Here is a 23,085-nt window from a genome sequence, read left to right as displayed (position 1 = left end):
AACAACATCTAAAATAGCAAATTAGTTTCATTAGATCTAAATTTACATATATTTTTGATAATATGTTTGTTTTGGTTGAAAATAATATTATATTTTTTCTATAAACTTGATCAAACTTGAAAAAATTTTGAATATGAAAAAAGTCAAATGATTTATAATATGAAACAAAGTGAGTGGGATGAAATTGACGCTGTACCAAATGCGGTCTGTCAATTGGTTGAAATTTCGCTGGTAGTTTGTTGTCTAATGATGGCTATGCTCTTACTTTTTTTCCCTTCAATTTTAGGTACCACTTTGATTTACATCTCTCATGATCTTATCATTTGGTGGCTTATCTGTCATAACCAAAACTTGAATTTTAAACCTTAATTTGAAAGTTAATTTTAGTTTTTAAACTGTACTCTATTTTCTAGTCTTGGCTTTTGAATCGTTAATACTTCACAACAAATTATTATGCTTTCTTGCAACTTTCCTTGAGAAATAAAGAAGTTCATGAAAATTTTAGGGGGAAACCTAAATTTAACCCGAGTACCGTAACAATATCATGCAAAACAAGCTTAGAAAACCAATAAAGACAAGATTTATGGGTTCAAACTTCAAAGAGGAATGCTATAAAATATCCTAACAAATATTAGAAGTACAAGGGCATGAAAAAAACAAGTTCAGGATGAATCATGAAAAAATTAAGAAGTTCAAGGACATCAAGCCAAAACTCCATTTCTATCTTCTTAACCGGTCCTACCCTTGCCTCTCTCCATCATGGAGCGTACTTGGATCCTCCCTTTAGACCAGCACCGAGTTTCTGCACGATGGCCACACATGTTTGGCTTACCAATTAAGTATGCAACTTTTGACCAAATCACATCAGGAATTGTGCAGTTTCAACAAAAAGGACAAAATACAAAATTGAGGTTCGGTGTGCTGGTGAAGACATGTTGAGCCATTGGATCACCTGAATAATTAAGGGATATGGCCCTTTTGATGTTCATCATTGGTCATCAAGATTAGCTTAATTTGCAGTGGACAGGTTTGGTAAATAGCTATGGAGGCTGACAATACACATTTTCAGTCATGGACAGTACTGTCCCTATGCCATGTGAAATAATCACAAGTTTGACACATGTTAACCTAGCATCATAGTTCATCACTCCAGCTTAGGACCTGTTTCACAAAACAGTAGATCAAGATGGAAATATGCACAGTTCTTTCTGTGTCTCCCCTTCAGTTCAAGCAAAAGTTTTTACAGCAAAAGTATTACTAATAGATAGGCATCACAAGTCAGGAACCTGAAACCTCCAGTTCACTGCTAGAGAACTAGGATTAGTAACACCAAAAACTAACCATACGAGGGTCTAACGTCTAAGCAACTATGTTTTGTCTCTTGCCTTAAGGAAGTTGATAGTTCATAGAAGTAGCTACCTAGCGCTTCTTTGCATTTGGTTTCACCACCGCTGAATTCCGAAGGCGGATGTAAACTGTGGAGTTACTCTCGACCTCATGATCCAGAAGAGTATCCTCAGTTAACAGAACACGTCCCTTGTGACAGAGATAGTACAGACTTTCTTTGATCCGCAACTTCTCTGCAATTCTATCCTTGATTTGCTTACCCGTGTCGGACGTTTTCAAAACCATAGTTAAGGTCTTACCCTCCCATGACTTGACGAAGAACTGAACATTCTGCTGCAGCAAGAGAGTATCATTGTTTTTGACATGCTGATCCTGTAGCATCCGACCATCTGTGAGCGCCACACCAACACCAGATTGCATCCGTGTGAGTATCTGGCTGCATGCAGGCAAGCCCTCCAAATTCTCAATCATCAACTTGACATCAGCAACGGTGTACCAGCGTTTAGTTTCAAGGCCTATAGTTTTCTCTCCTCTAACATTGATAAAGACATGAAGCTTGTCATTTGGGCAAACCAAAACATGAAATGTCTGATCATTCCTCAAATCGCACTGACTTAACAACTGGTTGTCCTCAAGCTGTTGACCGGCATACATCAGGATTTGTTCGTTCATAAGAATTCCTTCCTCCTGTTCAATCTCCGCCTTGATGTCAGCAATACTATTCGATTTCCTCATATTGAGCTTGGTGGTCTTTCCAACAGAGGGAATCCTTACAGATATTTGAATAGCATCAGTGACATAGAGGTCAACAGAAGAGTTGGTCATGATGTTATAATCAGCAAGCTTATCCTCATTCTTCAAGTGCATCCCAGCAAAGAACATCTCTTGCTTGCTCTTGTCAATCCCCTCAATAGCACTGAGTTTGGATTTGATCTGATCGACTGTATCAGTACTATTCACATTGAGGGTGAACGTCTTCATCATCTTCACATAGATCTGCACAAATATTGGATTTACTGACTCATTAAGCTGCTAGAAATATAACCCAGCTATTCTCTCGTTGGAATTGCACATAGTTTACAATGGAAGAGAACATCATACCAGGCAGCAATCAAATGGATTTGAATCAAAGGGGGCATTAGTATATACAGATTTACCAAGAAAGGGACTTTGATTCGCTACTTTACTTCTTGATATCCCAGCAATCAATGTAATTATGATCCCAGGTGTGCCCCAGGAAGTATTGCAATGTTACAGTAATGCTAATCAGCTGATGGCACATAGGAAGTACTAGGGTGTGTTTAGTTTACGCTAAAATTGGAAGTTTGGTTGAAATTGAAACGATGTGATGGAAAAGTTGGAAGTTTATGTGTGTAGGAAAGTTTTGATGTGATGGAAAAGTTGGAAGTTTGAAGAAAAAGTTTGGAACTAAACAAGGCCCTAGTATAGTATTATAAAGTGACCAAAGTGGACAAGTGTGCAAAGGGACAAGGACCACATTGGCTATTAACTTAAGGATACCAAGAACCAAACCTCCAACATTAGATATTGAATATAGGAGTCCTAAAACTCACACATAACTATTCTGCGCCGCGAAACATCCAGCCCGCCACCCACTTGTAGCATCTGAAGTTCCTGAACAACCGAATCACATTTGCCCTGATCCCCATGGTCCAAGGCAATGGACCACAAGATGATTTGTTCATACTACACGAATATTTGTTCAAACGCTTTCCAATAACCTCCATTTCCAACTACCCTAGCGGATTTGGATTACTACCGGCACTAAATGACTAAAGAAACCCCCAAATTTAACCCAAATGTGAGATAGTAGTAGTAAGAATCATCAATACTTCAGCACAGAAACCACACCACCAGGTTCGCACGGATCATCCAAAATTCACCGTACACACACCCGCGCCTTTCACTCCTCGCCTCATCGGAGCCCTAGCCAGTAGCCAGAAACTACGGACGGGCCCTCCCGCGCGCCCATCGGAGCCGACCTCGCTAACCCACTCCTCCACTCGCATTCCGACGAAGAACCAACCAAACCAACCACGCGCGCGCGCGCGCGTACAACCTAACGAAGGCCAGCGAGCGATGCGAAGCCGGGAGGGAGGGAGGGGGTTTGGAGGATCGCGAACCTTTAAGCTCTTCGGCGGCGGCGGCTGCTCGTTGTGGGAGTCCATGGCGGGCCGGCGCTTCATCCGCCGCGTCGGGCTCCGATTCGACTTGGCGTCGCCGGAGAGCTCGGCGGCGGCGGCGGCGCTGCTCTTCTCCCCCGCCTTCTCAGTTCTCACTCCACCACGTCTTCCTCTCTCACCGCCGCGGTTCGCGGAAGGGTAAAAGCCGCAAGCAAGGGCAGATCGGTAAATTTATTATTACTTTTAGCCTTTCTTTTTTTTTAAGAAATTGGGATTGATATGCATCTATTTAGTTTCTTACCAATTTTTTATAAATAGATAAGAAATCTTGTTACCAAAATTTTGGCATTGCCACCTAAGATTTATTTTAGCTATAATCTGAACATCTTATTTACATGAAATCAATCACAATTTTGTACCCTATCCGGATTTCAATGAGGAAAATTTTATGATTTGTGCTTTAGTTTTATATATATCACCTTACCTTTTATATTTTATTGAATTATTTATATCAAAGTCGATTGTGATTTTTTGTGATTTGATATTGGTGCCAAAATTGAGTGGATAGGATAGGATGATTTGGTAGTTTTCACAGTAGGCTTCAGTTGAAATAAAAGGAGCTAGGATGGTGTTTTCAACGTGAATTTTTTCTTGGGTCAATGCTTCAGTTGAAAACACCATCCTAACACTACCGCCCGGTGCCGCCGCGTGGGGCGGTGGTGTCCATTGGCGTCGGCGGCGGAAGGGACGAGGTCCCTTCGCGGCTGCGGCATGAGGGGAGCGGCCATGATGACGATCTAAACTCCACGGATGGAGGGGGGCCGTGGTGGTGGTGGCCACGCTCCTCCGCCCGTGAGGCCTGCCTTCGCCGAGGGGAAACCAGCGGCGGCGGTAGCAGAGGAGACAACGCTGCAGCTACTGGCGCGTGGCCGTGGCGGGCGGAGCTCAAGCGCGACGAGGCTTGTGGAGGAAGATCCGCGAGTTGCGAAGGCAGTGGCAGGCGTAGCACGCGCACAGCTCCTCTCCTCCCTCCGGCCGGCGCCCACGCGCAGCTTCTTTCCCAACGGCCGCCTACAAGATAAAGAGAGGGGAGACGGGGAGAGAGGAGGAAGAAGAGGAGGGGAGTGAGGATGACATGTGGGGCCCATGTGGGTCCCACAGGTTTTATCATTTTTCCGAATCAAATTGCCACATAAGCGCTACGTCTGATGAAAACCGAGTCAAATTAGCCACATATGTGCCACGTCAGCCAAAACCGCCATCTAAACCGCTGAAGGACCTCATCTGCACCGATTTTAATAGTTGAGGGACCCGTTGTATCTAATTTTCCGATTGAATGACGAAAATCGGATTCGTTGGCAAGTTAAGGGACCTTAGATGATCTTATTCCTTCCTAGAATGAATACATACACACCTGGGCTTTACAAGCATAAAGCCTAATAGGTGATGAGGATGACTCGGCCTACAGTACAGAAGCCCAGAACAAAATATTAGCCTCATGGTGCACCCGGTGCAATTAATTATAAGGCAAAATTTGCTACAGGACACTCAAAAATCGTGTAATTGGCTGAGAGACACTGTAAAAATGTGACACTGCTAATGGACACTACAAAAATTGTGTAATTGGCTATAGGACACTGGAGGCATTATTTTATAATTTCCGGACTGAATGAGGGGAGAGAAATTTCGAAATGGCGAGAATGCCCCCATCTGGGCCTCTACTCCTTTCTTCTTAATGCAGCCGACATGTGGGCCCGTGCACAGTGTCGTCGTCCACCTGTCACCAGCGCTTGACGCCAACCGACGCCGCTGCATCCATTCCAAAATCCGATCAATCCAGCGAGACAGTTAGCGATGCCTGCTCCGGTGGCCGCCGCGAGGCAGCGCCTCTCGCTGGCCTCCGTCCCCACCCTCGACGCTGCAGTCGCGTCCACACACAGACCATCTCATCTCCTCCCTCCTCGCCCCGCCCATGCCTCCCTTCCTCCACGACGCCCTCGGCTTGTGCCCGTAGCGCCGCCGTCTCCCTCAACAGGCTTCCCTCTGTCTCTACCTCCACTGACAAGGCCCCCATCTCCATCCTCAATGACCTCGTCATTAGCCGCGTCTTCGCCGAGGCTGGATTCCGCAGTGGGGACATTAAGCTAGCCATCCTCTGACCAGCTCCGCCCATGCCGCTCCTTGGCTGCCTCCCCATGCGCACCCACCCGCTGCCTCTCTTCCTCTGCAGCTTCGCCGCCACGGACGATGTCGACGTCCCTTCGCTGGTCGGGAATATCGTTGGCGCCGGGGAGGAGAACTGTCGCCGCATCGCCGAGATCCTCTCCCGTGGCTGCAACTCCCGCGGCCGTCAAAGTCAAGCTCTCCCAGCTTGTCCTCGCCATCCTCTCCCGCAGCTGCATCGCGAAGAAGGAAATGAGTAGAGGGGGCATTCTCGTCATTTCGAAATTTCTATCCCCTCTTTCAGCCTAAAAATTATAAAATAATGCCTCCGGTGTCTTACAGCCAATTACACAACTTTTGTACTGTCTATCAGCAGTGTCACGTTTTTGCGGTGTCCCTCAGCCAATTATACAATTTTTGAGTGTCCTGTAGCAAATTTTGCCTAATTAGAAAGGTTAATGAAAATAAATATAGTCAAAAATCTAAGTGTGCAACAGGGAAAAATAAGACTGCATCGGTATTTTCTCTAAAATTCTTTACATGCCCGTGCATGCAACGGAATTTCTTTTCGGTTAAATTTAATCCATGTCATTGGAAATGTGCCATATCATAAAAATACCACTACTATTCACCTAAGTAGAACCATGCCACTACAATACATATGAAATTGGATGAATGTCATTTTGTATGCCTCAAACATGTTTTTATTTGAATCGTTTTTCTACCGTATTTCTGTATGAACCAAAATACCATTACCCTCAACCCTCACATGAGTCTCACATGTCAGTTTATCTTCTTTCTCCACCATCCTCTCTATTCTCTCTATTCCCCCCACCCCCACCCTCTAAAACAAAGAAAATTGATACATCATTTGTACGCAAATACTCCTACATTGATAAGGAAAAAAATATCATACAACATACAACATCACACTTGTGCTGATCGCCTGATCCCCTGAATTAGTTCTGCATCATCTACGTCACCCTCGATAGCTAGTTGTGAGATGGTGTTAGATGTATATGTGTATGTGTATCTAAGAAACCATTATCAGTTTGCTAATGATGCATGGCTGCCGTGATAAGTATATATAAGTATATATATAGGGAGCCTTGTAGTTATAATGTAGATCATCTTCCTCTTAAAGTAGGGCATGGTTTAGTTTTTAACTTTTTCTTCAAACTTTCAACTTTTCCATCACATCAAAACTTTTCTACACATATAAATTTTCAACTTTTCCATCACATCAAAACTTTTCTACACATATAAATTTTCAACTTTTTTCTTTTAAATTTTCAATTTTAGTCAAACTTCCAATTTTAACGTGGAACTAAACACACCCTAGAACTCAGAGAGATAAAAACAAGATACGGGTCCAAGGAGATCTTATCTTACCTAAAGAGGGCTCTAACACTTATGTCCCGAGAAGATAATTTACTTCTTCATCCGCCATATTTCCTTAATTAAAGGATACGTTCTTGTATATAATCGGGTATACGGTATTGGCATATTCCATGAATCTGTGTAGGAGGTATGTTTTATTCTTGACACTGACAAACTACCTCCTAGACTTTGCAGGTGTTCGTGGATCTTTTCTGTACATGGCTTATTTCTAATGACATGGATCTTTTTTTGTCGATCTTTTAAGCAGGGTTAGGTTGTTAGGTTTTTTTGAGCATTTGTTTCCAAGGAGAGAGAACCGTTTTTTATGGTAAAAAGGATGATGACTGTAAGAAAAATACATCAATAATTTATTAAAAAGTAGACTAGTTAACTTGGCGTTCAACTATGGTTTTTACAAGAGAAAAATCAAAAAAATGACATTGACAAGCGTCCAATTATAAGAAATGTTATTGATAAGTGTGAGTTTTATGAAATGTCTTTGCACAAGTGACTTTGTTTTATAAATACCATCGCTGTTACGGTTCCGTACATCACTCGCCGTTAATTGAATTGTTCATCCTATAGCACTTAATGGAGAGCTGCTAACAGAACCCTAACGACGATAGAACTCACACTTGTTGATGACATTTCTTATAATTGGATATTTGTTAATGGCATTTCTTGAATTTTCTCTTTTTACAATACGTAAAACCAGCGTGTGAAGAATTGAACACATTATCTTAAGGTTGAAACCACACATCCATTACCACTACACTATTAAGTGCACCTCAACAATATGGTTTTCACACTGTAAAATCTCTAATATTAAAGAATGCTTTTTTTCAAAGTTGATGGAAGATTTTTTAAAAAAACTACATCCTACAACTTTATATGCACAATCACAATGTATCTTTCCAGCCAAATCGTTCACCCATATCAAACTAATACCCCGCAACAACGTACTGGAAAATCATGTACCCCTTACCTAGCACAGCATGATGCCTAGATTCGTAGTAGAATATATCATATACTATACCTAGGCCAAAATGTCCGGGGCCTGATGGCTCGGCCCAAAAAGATGAGGGATACAAAATAAACTTATTCAACCATACTAGAGATGGCCCAAAGAGATGAGGGAGAAAAAAATAGACTCTCCCAATAAGGAGCACGGTGGGCTTTCGTACCTTCAGGCTGGTCCGGCATGACGCAAATCTTATTGGGCCGTTGGTGCATCAAGTGAGTGGGCACAGCCCGACCTAGTGTGTAGGTTGAACCGTACCGGGCTGACTGATCTTGGGCCTGGACCCAATTGTGCCCGGATCGTGCCGGGTCAAACGGCCTATTTGACCATTTAGTATAATACTGGGTATATTTATTTTGAAACGGAAAGAGTATTGTTAACTTTAAAGTAAAGCGGTACGAACACTTCGAAAAAAAGAAACCTCCAAAACTAAACAGTAGAGCCAGTACAATCCTAGTGGCATGATTGGTTTGGTCACACAATCAAAGTTCATCTCGCCCAATCTCATGGACGCATCCTTCCCTATCCCACCAATTGATTCCTCGGATCCCCTACGTACGTGGTCCACTGCGCCTGAATCCACCTCGCATCCGCGGCCACAGCGGTATGCATTTGCGCACGCGATGCATTTGCACCCCACAGATATCAGCGGCGGCAGCGCACACAGTTTCTGAATCTCTGAACCGTCCTCCTGTCCGAAACCGGCCACCACCGCACCGCCTCGCCGCCGGACGCCGGAGGCCGTACGTACGTCTTCCCTGACCCATATGCATGCATCCAGTACACAGTTGGTGGTGACAGTCGTCGTCGTCGTCGTCGCTGACTCGCCGTGGATCGATCCATTAAACTCGGCCGATCGCCCGGCTGCAGAGCAGCAGCTAGGCAACCGGCAGAGCATGTGCCGGATTCAAAGTATAAAGGCAAACTTCTGCTACAGGGCATCGCAATTGGGTGATTTTTGCTCAGAGACACCGCGAAAGTGAAGTTTTAGGGGAATACATCCCATAATCGTGGATATTTGCCGATGGACACTGCGCCGTCTAAAGGATACTTGTTGTGCTGACGTGGTGGACGGGAGGCCTTTTTTGATGCGGTCGGACGTAAATACCCCTGCACCACGTTAGCAAAAAAAGGCCCTCCCGTCAGGCCACTCCCCCACCGCCGCCAGCTACCTCTCTCCCCTCTTCACCGTCGAGCCAAGCCGTCGCCACGCTCGGCCACTGCCGTCGCGCGCCACTGCCGCTTCGCCACCACCCGCTGTCTTTGTCTTGCTTAGGGCCACCACCACGTTGCGAGCGCCGCCCCCGCGCGCGGCCAAGCCGGCCCGCACGGGCGCTGCCTCCACGACCACCCAGTGCCTCCACCTCCGCCTCCTCTGCCCGCCGCTGCCCCGGAACCTTCTCGCTGCGCGGGCTTTTCTCCCCATCCACTCAACGCTGCTAGGCCACCTTCAGGCCGCCGCCGTCGCCTCGGCCCGCGCCGTCGCGCGCCTGCCGCATCCCGCTCGGGCACGCATGCACGTGGGAGACGTCGGACAGGATTGGAAAGAGAGGGAAAGATGGGGGGCGGTCACCTTCCCCTTCCTCATCAAGGCGAGCAGATCCAGGTTGGCATCGAAGCGGAAGACGTGGACGTGGCTCCTGGAGATCTCGGCGTCAAATATGACGGCGCACTTGTTGGCGTCCACGGGGCCCCACCTCCTGCCGGCGCCGGCGGTGGACGAGGCGGGCGAACGCGGCATGAGGAGGAACACGAGGGAGATGAGGGCAAGCGGGGTGAGGATGACGAGTAGCACGCCGCGGTAGCGGTGGAGGCGGTCAGCGAGCGTGTCGGGGTGGGCACTCGGTAGTGCGGAGTAGCGGCGCATGTTCTTGGCATCGACGTCGGCGCCCGAGACGAGGAGGTCGGGGGAGGAGGGCATGCGGTTGCGGATGCAGGCCGGCGGCGACAGCTTGACCGCCTCCTACTCCGTGGGATCCAGGGCGCGCGCGCTGTTGCTCTACTGCTGCTCCCCGCTGAGCTACTGCTCTGTTCAACTTTGTGGCCAGCTTCAGCCGCCGTCAGCTGGCTGCCCAGCTCCGGCCGCCGCCTGCCTTGTTCTAGGCCTTCTCCTTGTAGATGAGAGAGGACATTGAGGATGACATGTGGGGCCAGACCGCCCGACATTAAGGAGATAAGGCGCCGGGGCATTTAGGTCCAACTGCATCAAAAAATGGCCTCCCGTCCGCCACGTCAGCACGGCAAGATTACTTTAAAAGGCGCGGTGTCCATCGGCAAATATTTACAATTATGGGATGTCTTCCCCCAAAACTTCACTTTCGCGGTGTCCCTGAGCTAAAACCACACAATTGCGATGTCCTGTAGCAAAATTTACCAAGTATAAAAGGCTGTAGTAAAAATGCGGTTTTTCTATATTTTTTTTTCAAAAATAACTTTTCTACTGTCGCCCTCCGCTGCCCGTTGTCCCAACCGCTTCGCCGCCACCGCCCTCGACTGCACAATCAGCCTCCTCTGGCTCCAAGTCCTCCAACAACAGGAATGTGGGAGGTGAGATGGGAATAGGAGGGAGAGAGAGGGGTGAAGAGACCCTGACATTTGGGACCCATGTTGACTCAGTACTATTGACTCGGATCAAATTACCACGTTAGACAAATCACCTACTATACTATCATACTATCATATGATCTATATTGCACCGATTTTGACAGTTGAGTGTCCAGTTGTATCTAGTATTCTTTTCAAGAACGAAAATCAAACTCGCTGTCAAGTTAAGGGACCTAAAATGAACATATTCTTAAAGCCTAATAGGTCATGACTTGGCCTACAGTACAGAAGCCCAGAACAAAATATTAGCCTCATGGTGCAGAAGGGACATGAGGTCAATTAATTGGAATGGTTAATGAAAATAAATATAGTTCAAATCTAAGTGTGCAACAGGGAAAAATAAGACTACATTGGTATTTTCTCTAAAACTCTTTATATGCCCGTGTATCCAACGGAATCTATATGATCAAATTTCTTTTTGGTTAAATCTGATCCATATGTTATTGGAAATATGTCATATCATAAAAATATCACTACTGTTCACCTATGTAGAACCATGCCACTACAATACATGTGAAATTGGATCCATGCCATTTTGTACGCCTCAAACTTGTTTTGAATCCTTTTTTACTGTATTTTCGTATGGACCAAAATGCCCTTGCCTTCAACCCTCACGTGGGTCCCACATGTCAGCTATATCTTCTTCCTCCCCCCTCGGCTCTATTCTCTCATCTCTATCTTTCTCCACCACCTCCTCCACTCTGTAGGTGCTTGTGGATCTCTTTTGTACATGGCATATTTCCAATGACATGGATCTTTTTTGCTGATCTTTTAAGCAGGTTTAGGTTGTTGGGGTTTTTTTAGCCTTTTTTCCGAGGAGAGAGGGGTTTTTTTAAGGAAGTGTTGTCGATTGACAACCGCTACATCGAAGAATGTGGTTCACACAGTAGAATGTAAAGCAATGTGTATTAGTTTGTGGAATTGTTTTGGGATCCCCCATTACATGCCCTTAGGGGGCAATTTATATACCCTTATGTTAGAGACATTTAGGAGGATAACCAGAGTCTATTGTACCCTGGGCCCCTTGCTGGACTCTATTACGGGCCCTTAGGTGGCGAACGGCTCACTTAGGCCCCTTAGCTCCTTTGGCTTGGTGGCGAAGGCGCCTAGGCCGCTGGCGAATCCCCCATGCTTCGCCTGATGGATTCACCCACGTCGAAGGCCTTGGTCTTTGGCTGGCGCTTCGCCCGAGCCCAACTAGATTTCGGCAAACTTGGTCGAAGGTACTCATGGCATGCCTCCAACAGGAAGAAAGGATGGTGACTGTAAGAAAAATGCATCAACAATTTATTAAAAACTAGACTAGTTAACTCGGCGTTCAACTATGGTTTTTACAAGAGAAAATTTAACAAATGGCATTGACAAGCACCCAATTCCAAGAAATGTCATCGTACAAGTGACTTTGTCTTAGAAATATCGTCACAATTAGGGTTCCATCCATCCCTCGTTGTTAAATGCAATGTTCATCCTATAAGACTTAACGAAGATTGCTAACGGAACCCAAACAACGATGGAACTCATATTTGTCGATGACATTTCTTAAAATCGGATATTTGTTGATGGTATTTCTTGAATTTTCTCTTTTTATAATACGTAAAACCAGTGTGTGTGGAGAATTAAACACATGATTTTAAGATTAAAAATCACACACCCATTATTACTACACTATCAGGTACTATCTCGATTATGTGTTTTTCATATTGTAAAATCTTTAGTCTTAAAGAGTAATTTTTTCAAAGCTAATGGAAGACAAAGCAAAAAAAAAAAGAAAAGAAAAAAAAAACTACATCCTGCAACTTTACATGCACAATCTCAACGTATTTTTCCAGCCAAATCTTTCACCCATATTAAAATATATATCTCATAACAGCGTACTGGAATATCATTGTACACCATCCATCTCAAAATAAATACACTTAGCACAACATGTGTTCGTAGTTCGAATATTACACATCAAGTTCACCTCGCCCAATCGATTCCTCCGATCCCCTACATGGTCCACCGCGCTGAATCCACCTCGCGTCCGCGGCCACAGCGTCTCATGATCTCTCTCTCTTACCCCTGCATACATGCAGTATGCATTTGCGCACGCGATGCATTTGCTCCCCACAGATATCAGCGGCGGCAGCGCACACAGTTTCTGAATCTCTGAACCGTCCTCCTGTCCGAAACCGGCCACCACTGCACCGCCCCGCCGCCGGACGCCGGACGCCGTACGTCCGTCTTCCCTGACCCTGTCCAGTGCATATGCATGCATCCAGTACACAGTTGGTGATGACAGTCGTCGTCGTCGATCGCTGACTCGCCGTGGATCGATCGGCGCATTAAACTCGGCCGATCGGCCGGCTGCAGAGCGGCAGCTAAGCAGCCGGCAGAGCATGTGCCGGATTCGAAGCATAAAAGGCCGTGGTAAAAATGCGTTTTTTCTTCTTTTTTTTTCAAATTTTTTTTTCTACTGCCTTACTGGGTTTTTCTTACCGTTTTCGGAACTATTACCACTATCCGGCTCTATCACTGTTACAGCTAACCGCGAGTTTACCGTGTGGTAATTAACCATGAAAACCAGTGTGATTTCAAAAACTGAAAAAATTACCTCGTGTGCTAAATTGTTTAGACCACTTAAGCCTAGTTTGAAATAGATTATGGACCAAATTATTATTCTAGATTATCTACGTACTCGATTCTAAATATAACTAAATATTTTAGCGAATAAACTTAATAATTACTACCTCCATGTTTTAATATATGACGCCGATGATTTTTATTCAATGTTTGACCATTCATTTTATTCAAAAATTTATGTAATTATCATTTATTTTATTGTGATTGGATTCATCATCAAATGTTCTTTAAGCATGACATAAATATTTTTATATTTGCACAAAAAATTCAAATAAAACGAATGGTCAAACATTGGTCAAAAAGTCAACGGTGCCATATATTAAAATATAATATATGGAGAGAGTAGTTTGGAGGGATCTGTAAGTAACGCAGTTGAAGAAAGCCTTTTTGAGATTTTTTTCCCTTAAGATATGGAACAAATAATCCACCAAAGTAATTTGGGAGTTTAGTGCCTAGTAAAGTAGCTGAAAACAACATCATGACTTGCTTTAAACTATTCATTAAGTTTATTTTTCAAATTATTTAATTTATCCCTAGGAGTATAATAAAGTAAATAATACACCATAATCCGATCAATAATCTATATCAAACGGACCGTGAATCAGGAGCAGCCCTGGGTGAGCCGTGCAGGGGCAGGTGCAGCGAGCAGCTAGCCAATATCAATGAAAGGAGCTTTCAATTCGAGAATGCATGCAATTGATTCCTCTCTTCAATATGGGAGCACCATTGTACTGCTCACTTCGCCGTGGTTCCGCTCTTGGCATACTGTGTGCTGCCCCTGCCCTCCTTTTTCAATTGTACCGCGACCAAATAAATAGATAAAATTTTATAAAAATTCATACTGTATGCTGCTGTAAGCATCGTCATTCCTTTTCATTGTTCACCGTATTTTCTTGAAACTAATTAATTATTTACTCTACGCTTCGAACGGTGTATTGCTTAGATCATTTATGTAATCTGTTTATTAAGTTCAGTTTTTCAAATATTTTAATTTATTCTATAGCCAAGTAGACAATCCCGGTAAAAATTCTCTCGACCATTGAAGTCCAATAGTAAGACATTACAGCTCATTTTACATGTGCATATGGAATCATTCTCTCCTATGTTTAATTTGGGACACGGTTTTGGAATCGTTTTTTCACTGTGAGCCAGATGCAGCATATGCTCAAGTAAGGCCGAGTTTCCAAATTTTTTCTCGAAACTTCCAACTTTCCCATCACATCAAAACTTTTCTACACACAAACTTTTAACTTTTTCATCACATCATTTTAATTTCAACCAAACTTTTAATTTTAATTTTGACGTGAACTAAATACACCCTAATTGAACGGCAGAGGCATATTTAGAGATAGGGTACTGTTCTTCGGTAGGAGTTGAGAAGGGTACTGGAGTAGTACATATCTAAAGATAGCTTTGCGGCGATTAAACGAGTTCATCACGTCGTTGAATGACTACACATTGTTGACGACCACTGTGCCCTTTGGCCATTGTCCATTGCTACATGCTTGTCCCTACATGCATGGTAGTGAAGGACCACGGAAATTAAATGGGGAAAATAATCTTAAGGCCAAGTTCTTTTTCACCTTATTTACCGGATTATATATGTTTTCCACGCTTTGAAAAAAGTAGTTTTCAAAAAACATTTTTTATTGTATTACTTAGACCGTTGATTTTAAGACTTCTCAAAATATTGAATTTATCTCTATAATCAAAATAGATAATCTGTTCAATAATCTACATCAAAAGGAGCTTTAGGATTTTAGAATTTAGCTTAGGAATTAGGATTAATTTTAGGTGTTGGGTTGTCATCGCTTTCATTGTTTCATGATTGCTAAAAGCAAAAGTAAAAAAAGAAATCTAAAATCTAAAAAATTCAAAATTGGTATAAACTCTTCCAAGCTACCACACAGGTTAGTTTGTGATTCACAAACTCTCACCTCACTGCCGTACATACTGTATGTGATTCTTAGTCACTCCTAGCAAGAAAACAAAACTGACACGGTAGGGGTGGACATTCGCCGCAAGAGCGAGAAATTCGGTTCGGCCTTTTGGTCTCTTGAAATATTTTGTCATCTAAAAATTGAACACCGAGCTGTTTGGGTTAATTTGGGCTTCTCAAACTCTCGCTTCTCTCTGTTATACGTGATTCTTCGTTAATTGCTCCTAGCAAGAAAACAAAACGGACAGCAGGGGTCACTAGTACAGAATTGGACAAGCACCCTAATAGATTGTAGACAGGTCATAAGTCTCCGCGTCTTAAAAAATCGACCATAATTTTCACATACGACTCCTTAAAAAACCCATACGCAAAATTCAAGTTTTCCAAACGGACACTTTAAAACGTCCACACGCGAAAATAAGGATATTTTCGCATGCGGGCCTCTTAACTCACCCTGACGTGAAAATACTCCTCTTTTTTACTCCCCTCCCACTCCTCTCTCCTCTCTCTCTCGGCCTCTCCTCTCGAGGGCACGACGGCCCCCTCCGGTGGTGGAGACACGAGATACGGCGGGCGGCGGCTGTCCCCGCACGGATCTGGCGGCCAGCCGCCCTCTCCGCGCGCGGCCCCTCCCCTCCCTCTCCCTTCGGCTCCCCTCCCCCCCTTGCAGATCCGGCAGAGGGGAGGGGCGTCTTCAGCCGGCGACTGCGGGGACGACGACGGTGGGCCTCCGTAGAGCGGCGACGACGGTGGGTGGTGCGGCCAGAGGGGAGGGTGGCGTCGGCGGTGGTGGGGAGGCATGGGGGCGGCAGATACGCGAGCGAGTGGTGACGGCGACGGCGACCACGAGGAAGGCGGCAATGGCGACGACGGCTAGGGTTAGGGTTTCGTATTTTTGGATTTTATTTTATTTATTTTTAATTTTTACGTGCGGACGACATAACCAACCCGCACGTGAAAATCAGATTTTTTACGTGCGGGTGTGTCACCTACACGCAAAAATCGCGATTTTTGTAGACCCCTGGGTACGTGCGGGCCGTCCACCCGTACGCGGAAACAGGTTTTGCCGCATGCGAAAATCTTTCTGGTAGTAGTGGGTGGCCATTCATTCAGCCAAAAAATCGGTCTTATAAAAATTTTGGTTGTCTGGAAGTAAAGGTCAACAATGCGCATTGCAAAATAATAAATAACGCACTGTTCGGATATGCTACCTCCGTTTCTTAATATGTGTGACGCCATTGTTTTTTTTACAAATATTTAATATTTTTTCTTATTTATTTTTTTCACATATAAAACATTTTAAGTCATACTTAAAGGATATGTGACGATATATTAAGTCACAATAAAATAAATAATAATTATATATATTTTTTAAATAATACGAATGATTAAACGTATCTGAAAAAGCCAAAAATATCATATATTAAGAAATAGAGGAAGCAATTTGTGCTATCCCATCTCACTTCTCTCTACTATACTCCCTCAGTCTATAAAAAGGCAAATCCTGGGTTTCCGTGTCCAACTTTGACTATCCGTCTTATATGAATTTTTTTTTATAATTCGTATTTTCATTGTTGTTAGATGATAAAATATGATTAATATTTTATGCGTGACTTGTCTTTTAAATTTTTTTCATAATTTTTTCAAATAAGACGGACGGTCAAACGTTGGACATGGAAACCAGAGTTTGTCTTTTTTGGGACGGAGGAAGTACTTTCTCTATCCTATGATATAAAGCCTGTGCAGATTCATAGTATTAGGATGTGTTATATCTCACTAAAATTTTTTATATTATAGAATGGAAGGAGTACGTGGTTCTTGATATCTAGCAAGAACAAGAAAAATAAAACAGACGGTCCGCTCAGGTGTCATGATCAGATGTACCTGTTCATAGGCCGGTGTCCTACGGTAACGTAGCGAATGGCCAAGGCCGAGTTTAGGTTCAAATTTTTTTCTTCCAACTTTTAATTTTTTTATCAAATCATTCTAATTTCAACCAAACTTTACACAACCTTGAAGCCAGCCAGCCACACATGACTCTGACCACTCGATGCGAACGTACTTCTTTCGTACATCGGTACGTACACGCATGCACGTCAGTCCGTACATTTACGGTGTACAGTGTACTGCGTAGACTCGTACTCCCTATATCTCATAAAAAATACAATTCTTCTAACGAACCTGAATACATGTGTATCCAAATTTATAGTTAGGATTGACTTTTTAATGGGAGAGAGTAGTATATTTTGTGAGTATATATGTATGCCGCCATAGTTGTCCGGACACATACTACATATGTGTTCACGTCGAGAATACGGCAGAAGTCCTTGATGCATAATCAAGATCATGGGCATGGAAAATGGAATTTGTCCTTTCTACTACCACTGTTTTGCATCTGCAAAACGCTGTGTGAAGGTCCGAAAGATCCAGTACCCAAACCGATTCTGCAAAAGCAAGTGAGAATTAGATGGATTGTACTATTTTTTTCCTTAACAAGTTTTTCATACAGTTCGTTGTTAAGATTATTAATGAGACAATCAATGCGACATACTATGTGTATGCTATGTAATTTTTCTTCATAATTTTTCAGCTGCTCTTTCGTGATAAGTATCAAGGAGTGTTGAGAAATCTTTGGGCTTACCCATAAGTACTCTAGCCGGCTGCGTTCGGCAACAGAAGATTGTGAGAAAGTTTGTTTCGTTTTTCACACGTAAGCTTTCCGAACTACTAAACGGTGTATTTTTGTAAAAAATATTTATACGAAAGTTGTTTTAAAAAATCATATTAATCCATTTTTAATAGTTTATACTCAATTAATCATACGCCAATGACTCACCACGTTTTACGTATTTCTCTTTTCCTCTCCTCTCAGACCCAAGTACACTTAATGGGTTATCACCTAACCTTTCATATAATTCTTACTATGTCCCAACATAAATACACATAGTATATATGTAACCTATTATAGGACTACTAATCTGGACAACTACTTGTCTAGATTCGTTATAGGATATGTCACATATGTATTATGTCGTATTTATACTGGGACAGTCGTAGTATAAAATATAATTATATAAGAGGGAGGCTACTCGTTGTATATTGGTGCTAAGAATAATAGTGAAAGAAAGACCCACCCTCTAAACCTTGTCTTCAGTAGGCATTATAAAATCTCTCTTGGACTACACTCGCAGCTTTCTTAGAATGCATATTTTTTACCAAAAATATATGTAAATTACTCCTTTTTTCTATAAAAATCTTTAAGAATTAGTGCCTTTGTTCGAAAGAAGAAGTCACGGAAAGAAAAAGAAAAAAATATCTTGCCTCTTTGCCAGGAAACCAAAAGCATCATCCCAGAGAGTAAAAGCTCACAAAAAAAAACCTAGATGGTGTTCTTTTCTTTTGAAGATGAAGACGAAGATTAATTTTTTTTACACAAAACGAGGTGGTGTTAACGTATGATTGATTGAGTTTTAATTATTACAAACTTAAAAAATAGATTGATATGGTATTTTAGAGCAACTTTCATATAGAAAGTTTTCACATAAAACACACCGTTTAATATTTTAAAAAACGTGTCATGGAAATCTTAATTTTTATATAACACTTGTCGAGGAAAAGAACGGGAGCAGTGAAAGAAAAGCTTAGGTACACGTTGAATCAACCATATGCATCACTCCATTAGTTAGCTAGCTCCGGGAGAAAGGTACAGGTAACCGTCGTTTCCTGAACCGATCGACGCAACGCAAGCACGCACACGGCGCACGCACGCACGCGCGTGCGCATGAGCCGAGCGCGCAATATGCGTGCGTGCGTGCAGCTTAATGATTAGCCCCCAAAATCTCCGCGGATTCGCGGCGATCCCTCCGGCCGCACGCGCGCGTGCCGTGCTCGTGCGTGCAGCGTGCCGCGTATCGTAGCCTTGGAGCAGGTACAATAGCAGTCTATAAACCAGCTGCAAATATATTTTAAGAAAATAGATAAGAAGAGAGAAGGGCAGCGGGCTATACAGATACAGATGTAGGATGATCTAGTGACAACATATAACATAATCAGTAGTATGCTAAAGGCATGAACATCAGGAACAGGAACATGTAACATAACCAGTATGTTATAGGCATAATGAACATCAGGAACAGGAACATAGCAAGTTGCGACTAACAGGATTAATAGCGCTAACAACAGAAGCAGGAGAAGGATATACCCCGTGAATGGCCCTCCGCTGGATTGTGAGGCAGAATTGTCTCCGTTGGAGTTGACGTTCCCAGCACCGGGTCCAGCTCCAGGCGCGCCATCTCCGGCTCCAGCTCCAGGTGCGCCATCTCCTCCAGCAGCAGCGGCGCCGGCGGCAGCTCTAGGCGCAAACATGGTGGACGAGGACAAGCAGTCATGCGGGAAGCACTCCCTAAAAACCTGATCACCCGCCTACCCGGTGCAGATCTCAGGTGAAGGTGTGGTTCCGGAGGCCCTGCTCCTTCCAATCTCTCGTGCACGCAAGCGATCAGAAGCGAGGAGGCGAGAGCAGCACAGGCGCGGAAGAGAAGGAACTAACACCGGGAAAGAAGCAAGCCGATCATTCTGATCGGACTCGCGGCCTCCTTATCTATCAGGAGAGAGGCAGTCGTGGGAACGTGGGTTCGTGGTTGCAAAAGAATAGCGACGTGACGCACGCACGCCCGCCAGCCAAGCCACGCCTCGCCCGGCCCGGCGCGCGCGCGCGCGGCTTTCCGACCCCCACCTCAACCAGTCAACAGGGAGCCTCCAATAACTCCCTATTTAGGTTGAGATATTCCTCGCTTAAATCCTGAGGTGGTATTATTATCCTTAACACTTATTATGGGCCTTTGAGATTTAATAGGATAATCTTGGGCCTTGCCCAATTATTCTAACAATCCCCACCAAATTTCAAGGCTCATAAGAAATGTTCTCAAGGTTGTGCCTGTTTGATATACCAGGGTTTTGGTGGAGACTGTTAAGTTGAACTTCCACCTAGGAAATGAGCTACATCAGACCACAACTGAACAATGGACTATGCCTTAAATTGTCAGTTTTGTGTGATCAGGTTTCACTCAGACCCTTGACTGGTACTGGGCTGCCGTTCGCATCCCCTCTGTTTGGAGCATATAAGTCAAACTCCAGGCCTTTTATGAGTATCTAGAGATCGCCCAAACCTCATATACTGTGACTAGCAGTCAAACTCATATAGGTGTGTTCCTTCTGAGATGTTCTGCAGGTCAACATCTCTGCTTGGAAAAGCCACTCGGATCACATTAAGGCATGAGCCATCCTACCATGCAGGAAAGAAGAGAAGTACATCATGAAAATGAGCCCTTTTCAAGGGTCTCTTCTCTCAGTCACACAATAGTTTGTTTCGCCATCCAAATTCACGGGATCTCCGATCACAATGGACAGGTTTCTACTATTGTGCAACCTTAGGTGGGTATCAAGCCCATTTCCCTCGATGCATTGTCTATCACATTACGTAGTAGCCCCTTGGTAAACTGATCTGCCAGATTTTTAGCCGTTTGGACATAGTCCAATGCTATCACTCCGGAGTTTTTTTTGCTTTCTGACAGATTTCAGTCTTCTCTTGATATGCCTAGATGACTTCATATTGTCCTTTGAATTGTTCACTTTAATAATCACTGTTTGATTATCACAGTTCATTAGGATAGCTGGCACTGGTTTTTCAACCACCGGCAAATCTATCAGGAGTTCACGAAGCCACTCGGCCTCAACTATCGCAGTATCTAGTGCTATAAGTTCTGCTTCTATTGTTGACCTCGTTAAGATGGTCTGCTTGCAAGACTTCCAGGAAACAACGCCACCTCCAAGTGTGAACACATATCCACTTGTGGCTTTTATCTCATCAGCATCAGATATCCAGTTTGAGTCACTATACCCTTCTAGTACTTTTAGATACCCGGTATAGTGAATTCCATAGCTCATAGTGCCCTTTAGATAGCGCATTACTCTTTCCAGAGCCTGCCAATGATCATCTCCCGGATTTGAGACAAACCGGCTCAGCTTGCTTACAGCAAATGAGATGTCAGGCCTCGTTGCACTAGCCAAGTACATCAATGAACCAATGATTTGAGAGTATCTCAGTTGATCCCTTGCTATTCTTCGGCTTTTTCTCAATAGCACGTTGGGATCATAAGGAGTAGGAGCTGGCTTGCAGTCACTATATCCAAAGCGACTCAAAACCTTGTCCACATAGTGGGATTGCACAAGTGTAATCCCACCCTCATCTCCTCTTTGTAGTTTGATGTTAAGAATAACATCAGCCTCTCCCAAATCCTTCATTTCAAAACTCTTGAACAGATAGTCCTTGACCTCCTCAATCACATTGAAGCTGGTTCCAAAGATCAATATGTCATCGACATATAAGCACAAGATTACTCCTTCTCCCCCACCATAGCGATAGTACACACATTTGTCAGCTTCATTCACAACAAAGCCTGCAGATGTAAGCGTAGTGTCAAACTTCTCATGCCATTGCTTAGGTGCTTGCTTGAGGCCATACAAGGATTTCAACAGTTTACACACCATTCCCTCCTGACCTTCTAGTACATACCCGTCTGGTTGATCCATATAGATCTCCTCCTCCAGCTCTTCGTTTAGGAAAGCTGTCTTAACGTCCATCTGATGGATGAGAAGATCATGAGAGGCTGCCAGAGCAAGTAGTACTCGAATCGTGGTCAAGCGAGCAACTGGTGAGTATGTGTCAAAAAAGTCATCGCCTTCCTTTTGGGTATAACCCTTGGCCACAAGCCTTACCTTGTACTTTTCAATTGTACCATAGGCCTAAGCTTTTTCTTGAAAACCCATTTGCATCCTACGGGCTTGCACCCATATGGACGCTCAACGACTTCCCAAGTACCATTAGACATAATCGAGTCCATTTCACTGTGTACTGCTTCCTTCCAGTAGTCAGCGTCAGGAGATGAATATGCCTCTTCTATGGTTCTTAGGGTGTCATCCACGAGGTATACAATGTAGTCATCTCCAAAGGATTTTGCAACCCTTTGTCTCTTACTCTTGCGAGTATCTATAATGTTGTCCTCATTAGGATTTTCCTCAGGCGTTTGATCATCGTGTTCTATCGGTGCAAAGTACTCATGGGACATGACAGTTTCTTGACTAGAGGTGCTAGGTGTATGTTTCATGGGAAATTCATTCTCGAAGAATGTAGCATCTCTGGACTCAATAATTGTACCAACATGCATGTCAGGTACTCCAGAGTTTACTATTAAGAATCTATAACCCACACTGTGAATAGCATAACCAAGGAACACACAATCAACAGTATTTGGTCCAAGTTTTCGCTTTTTGGCTATAGGTACATTTACCTTAGCCAAACAGCCCCATGTTCGTAGGTATGAGAGATTTGATTTCTTCCTTTCCCATTCCTCGAATGGTGTTACTTCCTTATGCTTCATTGGAATTTTGTTCAGGACATGACACACAGTCAAAACTGCCTCACCCCACCATTCCTTGGAAAGCCCCGCAGTGCCTAACATGGCATTCACCATCTTAGTTAGAGTACGGTTCTTTCTTTCGGCCACCCCATTTGATTGGGGTGAATAGGGAGGCGTCCTCTCATGAATAATTCCAAACTCTTCGCAAAAGGATGCAAACTTATTGGAAAAATACTCCCCACCTCTATCAAACCTCAACCGTTTGATTTTCCTTTCAAGTTGGTTTTCTACCTCAGCTTTATAGATCTTAAAGTAATGCAATGTTTCATCCTTTGTTTTCAATACATACACATAACAAAATCTAGTGCAATCATCTATCAGTGTCATGAAATATTTCTTTCCACCTTTAGTCAACACGCCGTTCATTTCGCACAAATCGGAATGAAC

The 23,085-nt window shown here is 43.7% G+C and overlaps 1 protein-coding gene across 1 annotated transcript; it reads right to left on the bottom strand.

Annotated features, from left to right (window-relative positions):
• Positions 1-1,181: 1,181 nt before the first annotated feature.
• On the bottom strand, positions 1,182-3,691 carry LOC4348886 (polyubiquitin). Its single transcript, XM_015757760.3, has 2 exons — positions 3,492-3,691; positions 1,182-2,343 (listed from the first exon to the last, which is right to left on the bottom strand). Exons 1-2 carry the CDS (start codon positions 3,552-3,554, stop codon positions 1,420-1,422), a joined length of 987 nt encoding a protein of 328 aa, XP_015613246.1. The 5' UTR covers positions 3,555-3,691; the 3' UTR covers positions 1,182-1,419.
• Between the last annotated feature and the right edge of the window lie 19,394 nt (positions 3,692-23,085).

The sequence above is a fragment of the Oryza sativa genome, chromosome 10 (assembly GCF_034140825.1).
Source record: "Oryza sativa Japonica Group chromosome 10, ASM3414082v1".
NCBI lineage: Eukaryota > Viridiplantae > Streptophyta > Magnoliopsida > Poales > Poaceae > Oryza > Oryza sativa.
Note: the sequence above shows the minus strand (reverse complement) of the source record. Positions and strands in the feature narration are given on the sequence as shown.